This window comes from Prionailurus viverrinus, chromosome C1, assembly GCF_022837055.1.
Source record: "Prionailurus viverrinus isolate Anna chromosome C1, UM_Priviv_1.0, whole genome shotgun sequence".
Lineage (NCBI taxonomy): Eukaryota > Metazoa > Chordata > Mammalia > Carnivora > Felidae > Prionailurus > Prionailurus viverrinus.
This window is the reverse complement of record NC_062568.1, coordinates 214,131,758-214,151,284: the sequence shown is the minus strand read 5'-3', so window position 1 is coordinate 214,151,284 and position 19,527 is coordinate 214,131,758. Positions and strand designations below refer to the sequence as shown.

General features: G+C 59.6%; 3 protein-coding genes across 9 annotated transcripts; 2 read left to right on the top strand and 1 right to left on the bottom strand.

The window, feature by feature from the left end:
- The first annotated feature begins 159 nt into the window (after positions 1-159).
- PUSL1 (pseudouridine synthase like 1) lies at positions 160-3,374 on the top strand. Its single transcript, XM_047870447.1, is given in 9 exon segments — positions 160-313; positions 487-544; positions 681-868; positions 1,037-1,186; positions 1,275-1,445; positions 2,256-2,307; positions 2,388-2,550; positions 2,680-2,742; positions 2,745-3,374. Coding segments are annotated over 9 exon segments (1,086 nt in total). The 5' UTR covers positions 160-242; the 3' UTR covers positions 2,915-3,374.
- INTS11 (integrator complex subunit 11) lies at positions 3,277-15,063 on the bottom strand. Of its 2 annotated transcripts, XM_047870445.1 has the most exons (17): positions 14,906-15,063; positions 11,925-12,022; positions 11,313-11,386; positions 9,836-10,064; positions 7,340-7,438; positions 7,222-7,256; positions 6,834-6,972; positions 6,277-6,341; positions 5,797-5,986; positions 5,376-5,459; positions 4,893-4,982; positions 4,624-4,786; positions 4,313-4,420; positions 4,164-4,225; positions 3,949-4,091; positions 3,741-3,870; positions 3,277-3,613 (listed from the first exon to the last, which is right to left on the bottom strand). In XM_047870445.1, the coding sequence occupies exons 1-17, from the start codon at positions 14,931-14,933 to the stop codon at positions 3,548-3,550; spliced, it is 1,803 nt and encodes a 600-aa protein (XP_047726401.1). In that variant the 5' UTR covers positions 14,934-15,063; the 3' UTR covers positions 3,277-3,547. The 2 variants fall into 2 exon arrangements, with proteins under 2 accessions (XP_047726401.1, XP_047726402.1); XM_047870446.1 differs by lacking the exon at positions 4,893-4,982.
- Positions 15,064-15,267: 204 nt separating this feature from the next.
- Positions 15,268-19,504, top strand: CPTP (ceramide-1-phosphate transfer protein). Of its 6 annotated transcripts, none has more exons than XM_047869405.1 (3): positions 15,268-15,423; positions 17,446-17,580; positions 17,834-19,504. In XM_047869405.1, exons 2-3 carry the CDS (start codon positions 17,459-17,461, stop codon positions 18,354-18,356), a joined length of 645 nt encoding a protein of 214 aa, XP_047725361.1. In that variant the 5' UTR covers positions 15,268-15,423; positions 17,446-17,458; the 3' UTR covers positions 18,357-19,504. The 6 variants fall into 6 exon arrangements, with proteins under 6 accessions (XP_047725361.1, XP_047725358.1, XP_047725362.1 ...); XM_047869402.1 differs by having other exon boundaries at positions 17,424-17,580; XM_047869406.1 differs by having other exon boundaries at positions 15,268-15,678.
- The last annotated feature ends 23 nt before the right edge of the window (positions 19,505-19,527 follow it).

Here is a 19,527-nt window from a genome sequence, read left to right as displayed (position 1 = left end):
AATCCGATCCACGCGCTCCTCAGCCCGCTGGCAGTTTGCACCCGCTCCCTAAGTCCGGCCCCTCCCCTGCTCTGGCCTTCGGCGGCCTTGGGGCGAGCGAGTGCCTCGCAGGGAGGAAAGCCAAGGCGCAGGCGCAGCCGGGGGGCGTGGCCAGGCTGCTTCCGTGCGCGCGCGCAGGGCACACACGCGGATCTGCTCAGCCTGGCCCTTCTCGACCCGTCCTGGCTCTGCCGACTCCAGCCATGGGCCCTGCCGCAGGCTCGGTGAGGGCGCGCTACCTCGTGTACTTCCAGTACTTGGGCACGGAGTTCAAGTACGTCTTCAGGACCTCCCATCCATGCCCGCGGCCCCCAAGTGTATCCCGGCATCCTAGGTGAAGCCGGGGAGGTGGCGGGGGAGCTAATTTAGGACTCGACGCCTGGGAAGGGAACGAGCTTGTGCGGGGCGGGCCTCCGTCAGCTAACCTGAGCCCGCCTCTGCCCGCAGCGGGGTCGCGGCCATCAGGGGCTCCCAGCGCGCCATCGGGGTCCAGAACTACCTGGAGGTGAGCTCCGCCGGCCACCCCCTCAGAATGGAAAGAGGGAGACCCGGGGAATGGGCAGATGGGAGCCCCCGGGTCTCTGGGCTCCGGCCTTCGCCCTGCGCTGCCCACCCCGCCCCAGGCGGCTCTGTCCTCGCAGGAGGCTGCAAAGAGGCTGAATTCGGTGGTGCCGGTCAAGTTCACCATCTCCAGCCGCACGGATGCTGGAGTCCACGCGCTGAGCAACGCGGCTCACCTAGACGTCCAGCGCCGCTCAGGCCAGCCCCCCTTCTCCCCCGAGGTCCTGGCTGAAGCTCTCAATGCCCACCTGAGGCACCCGGCCATCCGGTGAGCACCTGTCTGCTGTCTCCAAACTGGTCCACTGTGGGTGGAGACCACGAGTCAGGAAGGACTTGGTGTCTGCACAGAACTTGGGAATGATGGAGATACCGAGGGGTCGCTTGGGTCCGTGGGTGCATAGGGGTCATTCTGGTATGCCTGATCGTGCTCCCACAGGGTACTGCAGGCCTTCCGAGTACCCATTGACTTCCATGCCCGCCATGCTGCCACATCCAGGACCTACCTGTACCGCCTGGCCACCGGCTGCCACCGGCCCGATCAGCTGTCTGTGTTTGAACGAAACCGATGCTGGGCACTACGGGCAGGGTGAGCGTGGATGTGAGGGAGCAGGAGAGGGTTGCCAGGCACACCTGGCTGGCTACTCCCTCCTGACCACTCACCTGTCTCCCTGCAGCTGCTTGGATGTAGAGGCCATGCAGGAGGCTGCCCAGCACCTTCTAGGGACACATGACTTCAGTGCCTTCCAGTCAGCTGGCAGTCCAGTCACGAGCTCAGTGCGCACACTGCGCCGAGCTTCTGTGTCCCCCGACCTAGGCAGCCCCTTTGTCCTCCCCCAGGAGAACAGGTAATGAAAGGCACCTTGCACACTGGCCAGAGGCTGGGGGAGCTGGATTTAGATTTAGCACCTTCCTTGGTGAGGGTGGTGCAGGACACAGCTGGAGTTGGGTGCCCATCAGCAACCTCACAGGGGAGATGCTAGTCAGCTAAGTGGCATGGCCCCAACAACCATGAACCTACAGCTGTGCCCTCCCCGCCCTGGGCTGGGGTCCTGCCACACTGGGAACAGAGAATGCTTTCTCCAAGGGCTCCCAGCCCTGTCCAGCCACGGCTCGTGAACTAGTAGATGGATCTTGGCAGCTGCTGAAAACACTTTGCTGGAAGAGAAGCACCAGGCCAGTGGTCCCAGCGCTACCTGGCAGGCGGTCGGTTCCACTGTTCCTGGGGCCTCTGGCCAGATGTCAGCTGTCGGCTTCCCAAACCTTCTCAGTCTGAGCCTGCACTGAAGGGAGGAGGAACTTCTGCATGATCAGCTGAAGAACCCCTACCCTGGGCCTTGGGTCTCTGGTAGAGGAGTTGGTCATGCTCACTTCCCTGCCCCAGAGCTGCCCTAGGACCTGTGCCTCAGCAGCACCTCCACCTGAGAGCCCTGTCCCCACTGCCTAGGCCTCTCAGAAGGCTCTGCAGCCCCTCCCGTTCACAAGGTCTCTCCCAGCAGCTTCACTTGAGGGCAGGGTGGCCAATGGAAGCCCCTAGGGTGGAAGAGAGAGTGGAAACCAGTCTCTCCTAGCTCACTCCCCCTGCCCCCCTCCTCTGGGGCCACAGTGCAGACTGGGGGTTGTCCTGGCCCAGGTGTCACAGGTGCCTCTATCTCTAGGTTGCAGTTCTGGAACCTGGAGTTTGAGAGCCAGTCCTTTCTGTACAGACAGGTGGGTTTTGCCTGGGCCTCCAGGGATGGGGACGGACCCGAGAGCTGGGTCACCATGGCAGTCCTGGCCTCGTATTGCAGGTTCGGAGAATGACAGCTGTGCTGGTGGCCGTGGGGCTGGGAGCTCTGATGCCCGCTCAGGTGAAGGTGATTTTGGAAAGCCGGGACCCCCTCGGCAAACACCAGACACGTGTGGCCCCGGCCCACGGCTTATTCCTCAAGTCAGTGCAGTACGGCAGTCTCGGTAAGGGTCGACAGCCTGGAAAAGTCCCTGCATGCACCCCAATGACTGAGCCCCTCCCAAGGTGGGGTGCTTGATGGGAGGAGGGGTTCCTGGTAGCAGCACAGCTGCAGCTCTCCTCCGTCCTAACAGGTGGGAATCCAGCCTGTGTTCAGCAGGAAAGCCAGGGCCCTGGAGGCAAGGAAGCCCCAACCAGGTTGGACAAAAAGTCTCCAGCTGCTCCCAAAAGCAGGCAGCCTGGAGTGAGGGGTCTCCTTCCCCTGGGCCCTTAGACCCAAGCCATACTCCTGACCCGGCCCCTGTGATCAAGTTCCCAGTAGGGAGGGAGGCTGAGGGGGCTCGCCTTAGGGAGCGGGGAGGGCCTTGACAGGCAGAGGCTCTGCAGCCCAGAGGAAGCTGTGGCCTGGACAGGCCCAGCCCCTGTAGAAAACCTCCTGTGCCCTGCAGGATTCACCACATGGGAGGCACAGATAATCCCCAGATGCCCAGCTGAGATCAGGGCAGCTGTGACATACTAGGCCCTGCCACCGGACCCTGCCCAGCTCTGCATGCCATGGAGCAGCAGGGACCAGCACTTGGCCATCCGGAGCCACAGCAGGCTTCCTGCCTCCCACTGGCCCGTACCTTCCAGAAGTCCCCACCTTCCTGGGTACCCCGGTCTGCCCCAGGTGGGCTGCTCTGGGTAGACTGCAGGAAAAAGGTCTGGGCATCAAGAAGGGAACACCCATGTGGTCTTTGGTTCTCTTTTTACTGGACAAAATACCTCAGGAGCAACCACCCATCTCTTGGGGGCTCAGGAATAGAAATAAAGGGTGATGAAGTCCCCAGGCCTTATTTCTTTCCTCAGCGAGAACTGGCCAATCACGTAGGCACATAACGCTGGTTGTGTCCTCAGAGACAAGTGCTGTGACCAGCCGTGGGCTCCACATCCAGGGACACGGGGAAGACCTGAGGCACAGACATGGCTCTAGAGGGAAGCCTAGGGCCCTCTGGCTGGTGATCAGCTGGCGGCCTGGGGTAGGCCCTTCTTGAGCAGTGACGTGAGGTGACTTCCCAGCTCTTCATCCTGTAGCCAGATGCAAGAGGGGGCAGTCATCTCACCTTCCCTGACCACCATACCTGGGCAGAGCAAGGTGATGGGGTAACCCCGCCTATCCTGACCTGCCGGGTACAGGGCCCTGGGGGCCACTCACCTGGTAGGTCCAGGAGACCAACAGCACCTTGGTGCCTGGGTCCTCGGAGTGGGCCGCGGCTTGGATAAGGATGGACTCCACGGTCACGGACCCGTCGGGAAGGTGCTGCACGCAGTGCTCCTTGAGGACGCTGTGGGGAAACACCGTGAGACCTGCCTCGTACCCCTCTTCTTACCCGCCCCAGGGCCGGGAAGGGTTGGGTACCCACCTCTTCAGGTGGCTGTAGACGCGCATGGCTGTCTCCTGCTCCTTGCGAGGGTCGTGCAGATGGACACGGCAGGTGAAGCGCAGCTGGTGTTCGGCGAGACCCAGCTCCTTGAGGGCCTGCTCTGAGGACACTAGCCGGAAGTTCTGCGGGACAGGGGCAGGTCAGGGGGCATGGAGCGCCCCGCCCCCGCCGTGCCCCCGCCCACGCGCACTCACGCTGTCTTTCATGATCAGAGTGCCATGCAGGAGCCGGGGCTTTTTGGCATCAGGGAGAAGCCCTGTGGAGAAAGGGGCGAGGACTGGAGCTGCCATCGGGTCCACCCGCTGAGCCGCTCCCCTGCCCTGCCCTGCCCTGCCCTGCGTACCCTGTGCCATCTCCCGCTTCAGCAGCCCCAGCGAGATGCCTACAGGGATGCTGGGGCTTGTGGGCAGTGTCACCGTCTCACCATTGGCTGGCATGTAGCAGCTGACCCCTAGGCCGGAGGGGGAGGGGCAGAAAGCCCGTCAGGATCAGCTGGCTCTGCCCATGCTGACCCCACGGGCAGCCCGCGCCCCCCATTCCTCCCACATCCCGTGGCAGCCCACACCCCCCTGTGCCCCCCCAAGCCCTTCCCACACACACCCCCCCCACATCCCGTGGCAGCCCGCGCCCCCCCACCCCTCACCCCCAACCTACGGAACTCCTGCTCAATCTTCTGCTTCAGGAACTCCATCTTCTTGGCCTCCCCATGCACCAGCAGCACGCTCTCGGGCTCCGCCTGGCCCACCAGCTGCATGATACCCTTGGCGTCGGCATGGGCACTGAAGGACATGTACTCCACCTGCATCTTGACCTCCAGCTGCAGAATCACAGTGCACACAGGCCCTTACCACAAGCAAAGGCTCAGAGGGCTCCCAAGCGAGCCAAGGTGGGGCCCGTGGAGCTAGCAGGAAGTGGGGACTCACCACCTGCCGCCCCTCCATCTCCAGCTTGCGCTGCCCACTGAGGATCTTATGGCCCACGGTTCCCTGCACGCAGTAGCCAGGCATGATGACCTGTGGGGCAGTGAGGCGTGGAGCCGGCGGCCACCCTGCAGATGACACCACCCCCCCCATTCCTGCCTCGGGCTTCCTCTCTGTCTCTCCACCCCACCACTGCTGCCTGTCTAAACCTGAACCTTTGATGGCCCCTTCCCCTTGCCAGCAGTTCCTCATCTCAGGCCCGAGTAGCACGTCAGCTAGGGAAGCCAGAAGGCTTTACTGCCCGATGCAGAGAGGCCAACACACAGCAAGGGTGGGAGCTGCCTGCATCAGACACAGGGCCCTGGGATACTGAGCCCCGTCCTGACAACAGCAGTGCCCCCAAGCCGGGTGGAGCCCCTGCTCCCCCACCTCTGCCCAACCTCATAGGCCCTCCTGGGAGCTACACCTGGAGCCCAGATCCCTCACCATGTTCTTCTCATTCCCTGCCCACTTCCGGAAGATCTGCAGGGACTGGCCGGCATGCAGCATGCCTGGTGTGGCAAAAACAACCTGCAGGGCAGGCAGGGGACAGTCAGGGCACAGTCAGGGCAGTGGACACCCACCTGCCAAAGAACCAGCACTGGCCACGAGTCCAGCCCCTCCTCTGCCCTCAGAGTCTTTTGACCCTGCACCCACCACCGGCCCCATCTTCTGACCACCCCCCCATCTTTCCCTCAGCACAGTGCACCCCACTCCCTGAGGGAGACCTGCAGGCAGGGACCACTCCCACGTCCCAGACACGGAGAAGGTGCACACGTGTAGACAGCCAACGCTGGCTGCCTCGGCCCAACTTGGCTACCATGGGCACAGGACAGCCACCCCCACCCCCTCCTGGCCAGGGCCTCACCATCGGACCCGGGTTGTCAGCAAATGCTCGGTCGAAAGCCTTGATGTGCTTAAACTCAAACATGTTCCTCTGGACAAAGGTCTTCCGGATCTTCTGGTTGGTCCAGGTTATGAAGAGCTTGTAGTAGTGGTTGGCCTTCTCCGTGAGGCCCGTGGAAAAGTAGATGGGGGCCTTCAGGTTCATGCGCTCCCTGCGGACCGCGCCAGGGCCACGGTGGAGGAGCTGCCGGGGCAGGGCCAGCCCGCGTCCCCAGGATGCAGCCCAGGCTGCATCCGTGAAGGAATCACCCCCTGCCTGCTCCCTCCTATACATCCAGGTCCCACAGAGGGGACGTAGGCACGTGACTGGGGGGCCCGGTACAGGCAGGCGCCCCAACAGACGTCAGGTACCCTGACTATACTCTGCCTAGAGCTGGACACGGACATGCCGCTGGCACCCACTCAAGCCAGGGCTCCCAGAAACCGACTGGCTACCACCTACCAGAAGGTCTCCAGCAGGATGCAGAGCTCCTGAGCGCGGCCCAGCGCAAACACAGGGATCAGCACCTGCAGGGGAAGGGCAAGGCTGGCTCAGGCAGGAACCCCTGGCCATGCTGCCCACCCAAGTTAAAGCCACCTCTGATCACAGTGGGCAGGCAGTGGTTCCCTGTGGCTGCCTTCTCAGGAAGCGGCTACTATAAACACTGGCCCTGCTGGCAGCTCTGATGGCCAGGGCCTGCGTCCACTGAGGGGGAAGGCCAGGTATCCCCGAGAGTCAGAGGCCCTTTGCAGGCCACAGGTAAGGCCCCCACGCTCTGCCCTCAAGTCCTGCTCCCAGCCACAATACATCCCAAACTGACTGCGGTGGATGCTCTGGCCAGCCCTGGGCTGGGATCTGAGATAAGGGATGAATAAGAACCCCCGTGGTCTTCAGGGAAGTTTTTCTTCCTAATGCTGAGAACACATGGCACCCGTCCGCTGACATGCCGGAGGTGGCGAAGGACCGTGTAGCACGGTCGGGGTGGGCACAAGGCCCAGAGCCCCGTCTGCACCAGCTACCTTCCCGCCACGCTCCACAGCCTCGTGGACCTTCTTCAGGAAGTCTCGCTCCCGGCAGCGCTTGGAGTCCCGGATGGTCGTGGCATATGTAGACTCTGTGATGAGCAGGTTGGGGCGGCATTTGTCAATCCAGGCAGCTCTATGACAGAGGTGGGCGTGGGCCAAGGTAGACAATCCACATGGCTGCAAGGCTAGGCTTCAAGGCTTAGGAGCAACAAAACGGACCCCAGCCACATAGCCTCCCTTGGCCCTCTGACAAGCAGAAGGAAGAGACTCTGCCACGCACAGAGGACACATGGTGGACGCTGAAGGCACCCAGCACACCCCTGTGCATCACTGCACTCCTAGGGGGTCCACACAGGAAGAAACAAACACATAGCCTACTCACCCCAAATGCCGGTCCGGGGTCATATTATAATCACCCTGGCAAAGAATGTGGCAATAAGGCAGGTGCCTCCTCTCCCCGGCCAGGCAGTCCCTCCTGTGCCCCAGGTGCTTCCACTGACCGTGTAGACCACAGACTCTGAGCCCACTTTAATCTGGAACATGGCTGCCCCCAGCACGTGGCCTGCATAGTAGGCCTTGATTTCGAGCTCATCATCCACCTACAGAGAAGAGGCCTCAACTCAGGTCTGCAGGCTATGCTGGGTTGAAGACGATGGCAAAGGGGCCAGGGAGGTGGACACTGGGGAGGCAGAGGGCAGAAGGGAACATGGTTCTCATCATGTTTCATCATTTCCTGTTTCTCACACACAACGTCCAGTTCTCAACCAAGAGCAACCAGACATAAGAGACGAGACACCACCACAGAAAGCAAAACAACAGTCTAGAGAAGCAGACTCAGAGCTCCTAGAGTTTTCAGACATGGACTTTAAGAGGGCTGTGACTAATACATTCAGAGACATAAAAAGGACCCAGGATGTTGACCAAAAAACTAGAAATCTTTTTTTTTTTTAATGTTTATTTTTGAAGGGAGAACAAGCAGGGGAGGGGCAAAGAGAGAGGGAGACAGAGGATCTGAAGCAGGCTCCATGCTTCAGCAGAGAGCCCAACAAGGGGCTTGAACCCACAGACCATGAGATCATGACCTGAGCTAAAGTCAGATGCTCAAACAACTGAGCCACCCAGGCACCCCTAGAAATCATTTTAAAAAGTGGAAATCTAAACCAAAAATCATAATAACTCAAAGAATTCAATGTATGAATTTAACAGCACATTGCATATAATCAGAGTACTAATGCGCTAAAATATACAGAAAAGACTATCTAGCACGAAGCACAGAAAGACAAAAGCGTCAGGGAAGGTCTGAAGTGAGAGGCCTAACATTCTGCCATCTGGAGCCCTGGGCTGGAGGAGAGCAACAGGCAGGAGTAACACTGGAAGAACCTGATGAAAGACATCAGGTCACAGATCCAAGAGGCTTCACACCTGGGCAGATTCAGTGAGAACAGAACAACATTCAGGCCCATCGTAGCATCCAAAAATCCACCCCCCAAAATCCAAAGAGAAGAACACAACCCTACAAGCAGTCTAAGATTAAAGATGCTCTTCCAAACAGTGAATAGAAAGACACATCCAAAGTACCAAGAAAAAAATGACAGCCAAACCAGAATTCCACACGTAATGAAAAAAGTCCTTCAGGAATGAGGGTGAAGCAGACCCATCTGCAAACAAATAAAAGAGATTCATGGGGGCGCCTGGGGCCTCAGTTAGTTGAGCATCCAACTCTTGATTTCGGCTCAGGTCATGATCCCAGGTCGTGGGACTGAGCCCCATATTGGGCTCTGCACTGAGCATGAAGCCGGAAAAAATAGGGGTTGAAACCAGACAGCCAAATTCTGCCATCAGGAAGTGTATCAGGGTCCAGCTGATCAAGAACGACAAAAGAAATCTCAGCCTTTGTACCCAATGATGGCTGTTTGAATTTTATTGAGGAAAATTATGAAGTTCTGGTTGCTGGATTTGGTCACAAAGGTCATGCTGTCGGTGACACTCCTGGAGTTCGCTTGAAGGTTTTGTCAAAGTAGCCAATGTCTCTCCTTTGGCCTTATACAAAGGCAAAATGGAAAGACCAAGATCCTCAATTTGACGGTGAACACGTGACAGTAGGAAATTTCCATACACAAACAAAAACAAAGACAAATTACATGCCACTTAAAAGAGCTACATTTAAAACATGATGCAGGGGCGCCTGCATGGCGCAGTCGGTTAAGTGTCTGACCCTTGATTTCAGCTCAGGTCACGATCTCACAGTTCATGACATTGGGCTCTATGCTGCCAGCACACAGCCTGCTTGGGATTCTCTCTCTCTCTCTGCCCCTCCCCACACACACATGCGCGCTTTCTCTTTCTCAAAATAAATAAACTTAAAAAATAAAAACAAATTAAAAAAACATCTGAAACGTGTTGTAGTAAAGTTGAAAATAAAGCAATGGAAAAAGCCATGCCATGCAAACAGTAACCAAAGGTGGGAAAGGCAGGGATGGTGTGATGTTACCAGAAACACAGACTTTAAGGTAAGAAGCGTTATTAAAGATAAATACACGTACTTGTATTGACGAGAGGTTCAACCAGAAGGATAAAACAACCCAAAATATATAGGCATCCAATAACAAGCGAAACCCACTGACTCTAAGGAGAAACAGACAAATCTACAATCCTTGTGCTAAGTTTTACCCAATTTGATTGCATTTGCCTGCTTAAAACCTTAACCTTCCTCCGTGACCCACATATGACACTTACCGAGACAAAGCCCAAGCTCCACAGCTAGTACTGGGTGCCCTCCAGGGCTTGCCCGTCTCACTGTCCGGTCTCCACCTTCTTACATGTGTTCAGACGCACGGCTGGGTGAGCAGCAGAAGCTCTGTGCACTTGATGGGCACTCTAGCGCCCCCCTCCCACCCTGAATCTGGGCTGGGTCCCTACATGCTTGCCCGCTGCTGCCTCCTAGTGGCCCCGCAGTATCAGACAGAGAGTGGGATGGGGTCTGTTAGGACCCTGACCTGGACCGTCTGGTGGAGGTGGACAGCTACCACCTTTTTCATACAGTCTTTGATCATCTGGGAGGTAAAGAAGTTGGCCTCGCCCTTCTTGTCCACAGCAATCTTGCGGTAGTCCTCCAGCAGGATGGGGCAGATGGCCTGGGTGGGGTGGGTCATGTAGATGGGCCCGTCGTAGCCCACCATCTCGCTGAAGTAGGGGAGTGCCCCACAGTGGTCCAGGTGGAAGTGGCTGAGGGTGCAACATAGATCAGCCCAGGGCCACTGCTCCCCGAGCAAGCCCGCCCCCACAGCCCCTCCACACCAGGGCCCCACCGTGTGTCAGATGTCATCCTAAGTACTGCAGAGTGAGGAGGCAGCAAAACAGATGAAAACTGCTACCTTCCTGGAACCTACAATCTAAGTGTCTGGTAAAGCAGCGAGCATTAAAGAGGTAATGCTTGCATCAGAGGTGTACGTTTTCTACGGTCAAATAGAAAGTAGCTGAGAAGGGGACAGGGCATCAGGAGAGCTGCCCTCTCCGGCAGATGGATGGAAAGACCCCAGGGCATGTGAGCCAGGCGAGGAAGGCACTGGGGCAGAGGGAACAGAGTGCTGTGGGTCCACAAACGGAGCAAACCGCTGCATCAAGCCCATGTCCAAGAAGGGACTGAGTCCACAGGAGCCTCACAGCAGCTGAGGACGAGGCCGCCTTGGGCCACCAGGTCCCTGGCTTGCAAGGTGCGGGGAGAAGACCGGCAGGAGGCTGCTCTGGTCATCTGGCCCACATGGCAAAGTTGAAGGTCAGGAAAAGGGCTGGACCCACAAACTGTGGGCTGTCTGGGTGGAGTGTGAGGAAGAGGAGGAAAGCAGGAGCTCCATTCAGCCAGGCTGGGGAGTTCAACCGTCACCAGAGAAGAGCCGGACCATGAGACTAGAGGTGAGGGGCAGGGTGGATGAGGATGTATGGGGAAGTCTGAGGACTGAGGACGAGCAGGGAGGGTGTAGTCACCGCTGCCAAATGCTGTTGAGAGGCTGAGTGAGGAAGTCTGAGAAGCAGCCCGGGGGTTCAAGGTGAAATGTGCCATCTTTGCATTGGGGGCAGTGGCCTCCCTGCCACGGGCCTATTGCCCTAACACAACCTCATCTTCTTGGGGCACCTGGGGCTCTCATCCATGACACTCAGGGGCAGAGCCAATAGGCACCCACAGCACAGAGCGCCCCTTGCCTCCACAGGGCTGATCAAAGCCTGTCAAGGGGCAACCATGAACACCTATAAGCTCACGCAGACACAGCCTCCAGGACCACTGTTCAGAGGTGGAGAGGGCCAGCCCTGGGGGTGAGTCACATAGGCAACCTGGAACAGAACCTGGGCCCGCAACACCCCACAGCCTGCAGCCTCCTTGGGCCCCGGGGGCTCTCCTGGGCCCAATAGGGCCCCCAAAGTGGGGTTAGATGTGAGCCGACATCACACTATGACCAGCAGCCAGTGGGCACTCACCTGATGATCACACAGTCCAGGAAGTCGGTCAGCCGGCCATTGCGGGTGATGTAGGAGAAATCAGGGAAGCGCCTCTGAGAAGCCAAGAAAAAGGGTCAGAACGCAGCTGCCCTGGGTCTGCAGGTGATGGAAGTGGCGGGCAGCCAGCACTCCAGGGAGCGACTCCCAGGAGTGGGGAATAAAGGCACAGGCTGAGCCTGGGCACTAATACCCCCACCCTGGCAGGCCACACCAGGACCATCGACTGTTCACAGCCTCTGAAAACCCAGGGAGGGGTCAAACCACCAGAACCAGTAACCAAGCCAGAAGCCCTGCCTGGGAAGCACTGAGCTGCCCCACATGACCCTGCAGGAGCCCGCGAGCCCCTGCTCTGGTACAGATCAACGCTTCCACGCAGGGTACCCCACCTGTCAAGTGGTGGGGCCCGGGGCTGCCAGGGAAGGCAGTGACCCCAGACCCACCTGCCTCCTACCACTGCCCACTTGCCCAAACTGTCCCTACTCTATGGGTCAGAGCCTGAGGCTCTAAAGCCTGGGATCCTACTGAGAACAGCAACAAGGAACAGGTAGCGTGAGGTCCCCCCGGGGACCTCCACCTTCCCTCAGGACTCACGTCGTCATTGAAGCCCATGTGCATTCCGCAGTCCAGCATGACATTCTTGCCCCCGATGGAGACCAGGATGCAGCTTCGGCCCACATCCTGGCCAGCTCCTGAACGGGAAGGTGGGATGAGGTGCCGCCACCCCCTTCCCACTTCCCCCATGTCCGTTTCCCTGCTGCTGCAAGTGATGGCCCCAGCCGCCTGCCTCAGGCCTCCAGTGGGTGCTCTGGGTCCCCGGCCCTGCAGAACCCTCAGTGGGTTGGGGAAACTAGATCCCCCACGGCTGCTGTGTGGACAAAGGGTGAGGCAAGAAGCACTGTCACCTCCACACACAGGCCAGGGAGATGTGCAGGGAAGGGACAAAGGGCCAAGCGAGTTCCAGCCCATGTGCCCCCCCCTACTGCACCTCCGAGCCTCAGGCCCTGCCACTACCACCTAGGTCAGACAGAAAACACCCCTCACCTCTCGAGGGAGCAGCCTACCTGCGCCGGCTGACCTCAACCGTCAAAGGCCAGGGGATGTGCAACAGGTGCTGGACCGTGGTCCTGGCACTTAATAGGGGCAAGCTGATGCTCCACGAGGCCTCGCCACCCCTCGTGAAACCTCAACTGGGGTGACATCTGAGCTGTGGGGACCCTCCCCCAGGGCCTACTCCCAGAAGGCATCAAGCGCCTCCAGGCGGTGCCACTGCAGAGGGACACTGTGCAGTAGCTTTAGCCCAGCCATGGGGAGACAGGGCCCCAGCTGTCCAGCAATGACCAGCTACAGTGGCCTCAGTGCAGATGCCCCATCACTGCACCCCCTCAAGACATCCCCAGTCCAGACTTAACCTGAGTCCTATCCATGTTCTTGACTTCGAGTCCTACCAGCTGCTCCAGCCCCAGCAGGACACATCCCAGCAATCTCTTCTGGCCATGTGTCATCTCCTCTGGGGTCTGGAGGCCCAGGAAGAAAGGGACATACCCTTGCATGATGTCACCAAATGACCTGCTTTCTATCCTGATCCTACAAGCCTCCCTCTACCAGCCACGCGAACCTTCCATTAACACCACACACACTAGGGTGACCAGGCCATGGCTCAGAGCAGGACCCTGGCTGGTCCTTGAGAAGCTTCAGTCACCCGTGACAATAGGAGGCGATCCTAGCCAAGAGCTCAGCCACAGGCCTTGTCCTGAAGGTCTCTCAAAGGCCTGCTCCTGACCCATCAGGACGATGGCAGTGTCTCAGCTGTCTGCCCACTGCTACACCTTCAGCCCTAAAGCTGTGCCCAGAGGCCCTCCAAACATTTGTGACAGGGGAAAGGGGAGGGCTGCCTCTCTTTACAGAGGACGTGAAATCACAGAAGTCATAGGATCGGTTCACAGGCACATGGCTCCTAAGCACAGGACCAGGGACGGTTTCTGGACTCCAGAGCTCAGCTCTGAGACACTGGCCACCTGCTCCCACCAGGACCCACAACAATCCCGGGGAGCAAGGATTGAGGCCTGAACTGGGCAGGAAGATGGGGAACAGTCGACGGCACACAAAAAGAGGCAGGACTCCGGAGAAAATAAAAGAGACGCCATGCCCGCAGAAGCTTATGTTCTAGGGCAAGCAGACGATAACCACATAGATAAGACACACTGAGTGCGTCATGGAGAAGATTAAGGCAGAGAAGGGAACCCAAAAACTTCCAGAACCATACCAGGTAAGTCCTCCACAAAATGACTTCTGAGTAGTGTGCAGAGGGACAGCCAGGATGGGAGGGGCAGCTGTGCAAAGGCTGTGGGGTAGGACAGCCTTTGGGGCTCTCCGTATCTGACCAGAGAGCCCATGAGGTACAAACCGGCAAAGGAAAACAAGAGAAACAGCTCTGCTTTGACGGTGCTACGGCCTTGGGAGCACATCCAGGTGCAGATCTGGGGTAAGAAAAGCAGTAGAAAGAACTGTTCAAGGAGAACAGGGGACAAATCGTGAAGGGGCAGGCTGGAAGGAGGGTCCCGCAGAGGCCCCTGGAAGGGAGCCAAAGGCAGGGAAGAGTGTGGGTCACAGCAGCCAGAGGGGACCCTGCGCCAACAGCTGCCAGAGTCTGTAGGAGTGACCTGTATGGCAGCAAAGAGATGTGTACTCTGACCTGGCAGGCGAGGGGCAGGGGCCTTCATTGTGACGGTCAACAGCTCAGGGTCCACACAAAGGACTGGGTGGGCTGTTTTGAGGAAGAGCTCCACCATGAGAAAGGATACGCAGCTGCGTGGAACATCTGTGCAGGAAAACGCTCCCCACACACAACCCAGTGTAGGAGGCAGGTTCTGGAACAGCAGAGCAGGAGTGCTGGAAGGATGCCCAGAGACACCTAGAGGGTTGGCCACCAAAATGATAACCCAGTTGTTTCTGGGACTCTGGATTCCCAGTGATCTTTCATCCTTCACAGTGTTCTGCACTGTCTGGGCTTTTAAAAGGGTCCGTTTATATCTTTTACAAAATTCAAAGCTTTTTTTTTCTTTTCTTTTTAGCGTCGCAGGGATCATGTAAGACAAGGGCTGAACTGAGAGTGAATGGCTGTATTGGGTAAACGGGAAGCTGCAGGTAACGGGTGCGAGACGATGGAGGAGGCGGAAGGAAGCAGAGGCAGGGAGGAAAGGCGACCTAAAGCATCAGTCCATGTGGACAAAAGCTGGCGCAGCGATGATGGAGACCCTGTGCCTCTACGGTGACGGCGTCCGGAGGGCAGGCCCCAGGAGAAGGTGCAGAGACAGTCTGCTCAGGCCTGCTTTTCACCGTGAAGAAAGCTGGGGACGCAGCGGGCCGGGACCCGACCCCAAAACCGTCCCTCCGGTGCTCCTCCGAGCTTCTCCACACAGGGTCTGAGCCGGGAGCGGGAGCCGGCCCGAGGCCTCCGAGAACGACAGCTGTGGCCTCTGGGAACCTGGCCGGCCCTCGGCGCCCCCGCGGCTCGTCCCCACACCACCGCCCGGCCCCGCGACCGGGAGGCCGGCCGAGCGCGCCTCACTCACCCAGGGGAGTGACCCTGATCTCGGGCATGCTGTCGGGCGGGCTCCCAGGCCCCGTCGCCTCTGCGCTCACCGAGCCAGCGGGACCACTTCGACGACGAAATCCCGGACCCAGGACCTCCGCCGCGCGCCACAACCCACGACACCGCACCGCGCAGGCGCGATCCCAACGGCGCCAGCTTCCGGTGCGCCCGCCGGAAACGCCGGCCCACGCGTTGAGCCTCGGGATTGGGCAAGCGGCAACCAATCCCGGACGGCAAGGAGGTGGTCGGGGGCGGGGCGGCGGGTCCCGCGGCGCGGCGGCGGCGGCGGCGAACGACGGCGGCGGCGAACGACGGCGGCGGCGAACGACGGCGGCGGCGAACGACGGCGGCGGCGAACGACGGCGGCGGCGAACGACGGCGGCGGCGAACGACGGCGGCGGCGAACGACGGCGGCGGCGAACGACGGCGGCGCAGGTGTGCGGAGGGCGGCGGGCTCGGGCCTGAGGCAGGGGAGCAGATACCAACCGAACTGGACAGGTGGGCCTGGACATCGCCAAGGGGCTAGACGCGGGAGGGGGCGGCCGAACACTCGGCTTCCACGCCTCCCTGGACGCTGGGCTCTTGCTCAATCCTTGGGCCTCAGCTGGAGCTGGACCCGCCTAGGACTGGGGCCCCACTCTGCCCGAGCCCCGGGTCCGAGCCCGGCGCCACCTGGAGCTCCCTTCTCGAACGAGACTTAGAAAGCTTCCTGGACAGGGCCTCGCTCCTGCCGGCTGGGCCTGGGGTGCCAGGGTGAGTGCCCCCTTCTCCTGTGGGGACCTTCAGCCTGCTGTCAGCCGTGGAGCTGGGGTGCTCAGGCAGCTCTCCTGCCGAGACTTGATCTTGGGGCAGTGAGCTGACCCTGGGGAAGCCTTGGCCGTGCCCTGCATCACCTCCTCAGAGCTGGCAGGCTGCCTGCCCCGGCTGCACAGCCAATGTCCTTCCTGTTTCCAAGCTCTGAAGGGTTCCCAGCAGATCCTCTTGGCTGCTGGCTCAGGTTCTGGACAGGAAGGCCAGGCCCACAGGATGTCTGGTGGCCAGGAACGTAGCCCTGAAGGCTTCATAGACCATCTGCTCAGTGGACAGAAGACAGGCCCTGAGAGAGGGGAGGGGCGTGCCGGAAGTCTCCAGAGCACCATTTTCCTGAGGCCAGGCACAGCTGTCCCCCACACCTGAAGACAGGGTGAGCTCATCTCTGGGGGCTCCGCCCAATGCCAAGCACATGGCCCAACCCATGGGGCCTCCAGGGCCTCAGCAGCCGCGAGACCCCAACAGATGCTCTTGGCAGCCTGGGTGGCAGACAGGGCAGGGCGTGCTGGCCCATTTCCCCAGAAATGAAGGACCAAGTCTTAAGACATTGAGTTACCTGCCCCCAGAGTGGAAGATAGAACCTGCAAGGGCACCCAGGGCACCTAGTCCTGGCTAGGGTTCTTGCCACAGCTTGGGGCAGCCTCCCTCCCTCCCTCAAGGAGAAGCCCTGCAGGGCTTCCAGCACTAGGGACCGGGAACCCCCAGGCCCAGTGGGGTGAGGGCTCATCCTGGATGGTGAGGTGCAGCTGAGTCCCCAGGGACCGTCAAAGCCCAACTGCAGTGCTGACCCTGGGTGCCCAGGACAGCAGAGGCTGGGTTGTCCAGTGGCACCCACTCAGTGTGTGGGCACTTGAATGTTTATGGAGTGACTGCATTAACGTGAGCAGAATCTAGGGCGGAACTCTGGCCTGGGGCGCTTCCGGAAGGTTCCCTGTGGCTGTCTTCAGAGTGTAGAAGGACCTTTGACCCAGCTGCCTTTCCGTGTGGGACCTGTACAGTTCCAGTAGGAAAAGATTGGCGTCAGTCTGTCCGGCAGTGCTGACTCTGTAGCCTCTGCTCTGGCTTTCAGGACGCAGCAGTGAGCAAGGAAGGACTCAGCCCACCTGGCCACCCGTCGTGGCCCTGCTCCTCACTCTACTGTCTCTTTTTCCATAGTACTCATCTTTTTTTGCGCACCGTGTTGGAATTTTCTGGTTTTGTTTCTGTCTGACAACCTCCCCAAGAATGTTGCCCTGATAGGCAGGGCTATGTGTCTCATGGGGCGTCCAAGTGCCTGGGAGAGCAGTTGGCTCTGGGCAGGGACTCAGCTGGTGTTTCTGCAGCTGGCAAAAACAGGTGCTCTGGTGAGAGACAAGCAAGAAATGAGCAGGAACACAGGCTGCAGGTGAGATCGGCACAGCGATGGTGCAAGCCAAGTGACACGACAGGGCCACGCTGACATCTGTGGGCACGTGTTCCGGGCCAAGGGCAGCTTCAGGTCACTGAGTTCAAGCTTGTGACCTGAGCAGAGTGAAGCAGGCTCCAGGGGAGAAGGGGCTGGCCGGGGGATGGATCCCACTCCGGGCCTTCTTGGGGGGGTGGGGGGGGGGGGCAGCGGGATCCCAGCTGTTGCTTTCTGCCCCTCCCCCCACCCTGAAGTAATGACTCAGGGAGCGAGCTGACTCACAGGGACACAACCCCCCCGCCAGCCTGGCTCCCTGTGTGTTTCAGTGTGTGTTGGAAAATGGGCGACCTGGAGTCGGACTTCAACCTGAAAGTTGTCTTAGTCAGTTTCAAGCAGTGTCTCAACGAGAAGGAGGAGGTGCTGCTGGATCACTACCTCGCTGGCTGGAGGGGGCTGGTCAGGTACATTCGGGGGCACTGCCCTGTGGGCCCCCACACAAAGGTGGGGCCTTTCTGGCCACACTTCCCGCATGCTATGCTATGCACTGTGCACACCAGGCTCCTGCCTGCCCGGAACTGGTCAGCCGTTCTCGTTCGCCACCTGGCTGGCAGCACCGAACCTTACCACGCCTGCTGGCACGCGGACATGTACCCCAGGAGGTGGGGGGAGGTCTCCCCTGCACCCTGGGCTGAGCTCCTGCTTCCCCTCGAGCAGGTTCCTGAACAGCCTGGGTGCCATCTTCTCCTTCATCTCTAAGGATGTCACCACAAAGCTACAGATCATGGAGCGTCTGTGCAGTGGCCCACAGCAGGAGCACTACAGCAGCCTGCAGTCCATGATGGCCTACGAGGTGGGCAACCGGCTGGTGGACCTCGAGCGTCGTTCCCAGCACCCCGACTCAGGCTGCCGGACGGTGCTCCGGCTGCACCGCGCCCTGCGCTGGCTACAGCTCTTCCTGGAAGGTCTGCGCACCAGCCCCGAGGACGCGCGTACTGCCGTGCTCTGCACTGACTCCTACAACGCCTCTCTGGCTGCCTACCACCCCTGGATCATCCGCCGGGCCGTCACCGTGGCCTTCTGTACGTTGCCCACACGCAAGGTCTTTCTGGAGGCCATGAACGTGGGGTCCCCAGAGCAGGCCGTGGAAATGCTGGGCGAGGCCCTGCCCTTCATTGAGCGTGTCTACGATGTCTCCCAGAAACTCTACACTGAGCATTCCCTGCTGAACCTGCCCTGAGGGCCAGCGGGTGAGGTGGGGCATGTTTCTCCTTTCCAGAGCTGGGCTGGGGCAGCCAGAACCCATCAGGCCCACCATGGAGATTTGTGGGTGCCCCAGGAATGGGAAATACGCTTTCCCCTGCCAGCTGAGCTACGGGCCCAGCATAGCCCACTCGGGCTGAGCTTCTGGGCTGCAGCATGGGGGCTGTGACAGAGAAGGCAAGCCCTGGCCATCGCTCCTCCTTGTTGTCTTGCTCTGCCCAAGGGCACCTTGGCTTCACCCTCAACCAGGTCATACATGTGCAACCAGGCCTTGCCCGGATGGGTAAAGTGCCGAAGGTGGGGAGGGTAAGGGCAGTATCCGTGTTCGTGCGAAACCCTGAAAAGCTGCCCCCTACCTGTGAGCCAAGTGTGTGAAATGGGGCGAAGTCACAGGTCCCCACAGTGCAGAGACTTCATCCTGCTTGCCAGCAAACTCACCCAGCAGGTGCTTCTCTGTCCCTGGCCCATCTCGGTGTCAGGCCCTGGGTGCAGTGCCTAGGTCCAGGTGCCCGGGCCCCTCCACACGGGGTTGGCTGTCCCCAGGACAGGGATGGAACCCCTGGGCAGCAGTGGACAGGCTCTCTCCCTGTCCCTCACCTCCTTGTTAGCCAGGGTCCCACATGTCCTCAGCAGCAACATGCAGGAGCCAAAGCCCTGAGCGGAGGCCTGCCCTGCCTCTAGTTCCGCGCACTTATCAGCTGCCCCCTACAGCCACCCTGTCATTCAGGTGCTCCCCCAGGCAGCTGCCTGTGAGTCTGCACAGCACAACTCCAAAGCTCTAGAGAGCCCATGACTCTGCTGGTCCAGTTCTGGCCTCTCCCTCCCCATCATCCAACAAGATGCTGCATTCCATCCTCCCCATCCCTACAGAGCTCAGGAGACCCGGGATGATACGGCACACGGAGAGGGCCTGGACCCTTTTGCCCAGCTGACAGGCCAGCCGTCACCAGACACTTGGGGGCCTAGCGTCTCCTACTGGCTCTTCACTGTGAGCTCAGGGCCCTCAATGCCGAGGGGACCGTATCCACCATACGGAGATGTGCGTTAAGTGTGAACTTGCAGAGACCCTGGGAAAATGTAATACGGGTGATGGATTTTCAAACGTCAATAAATTCCCCTTCTAGAGCAGGTGGTACGCTCCAGGATGG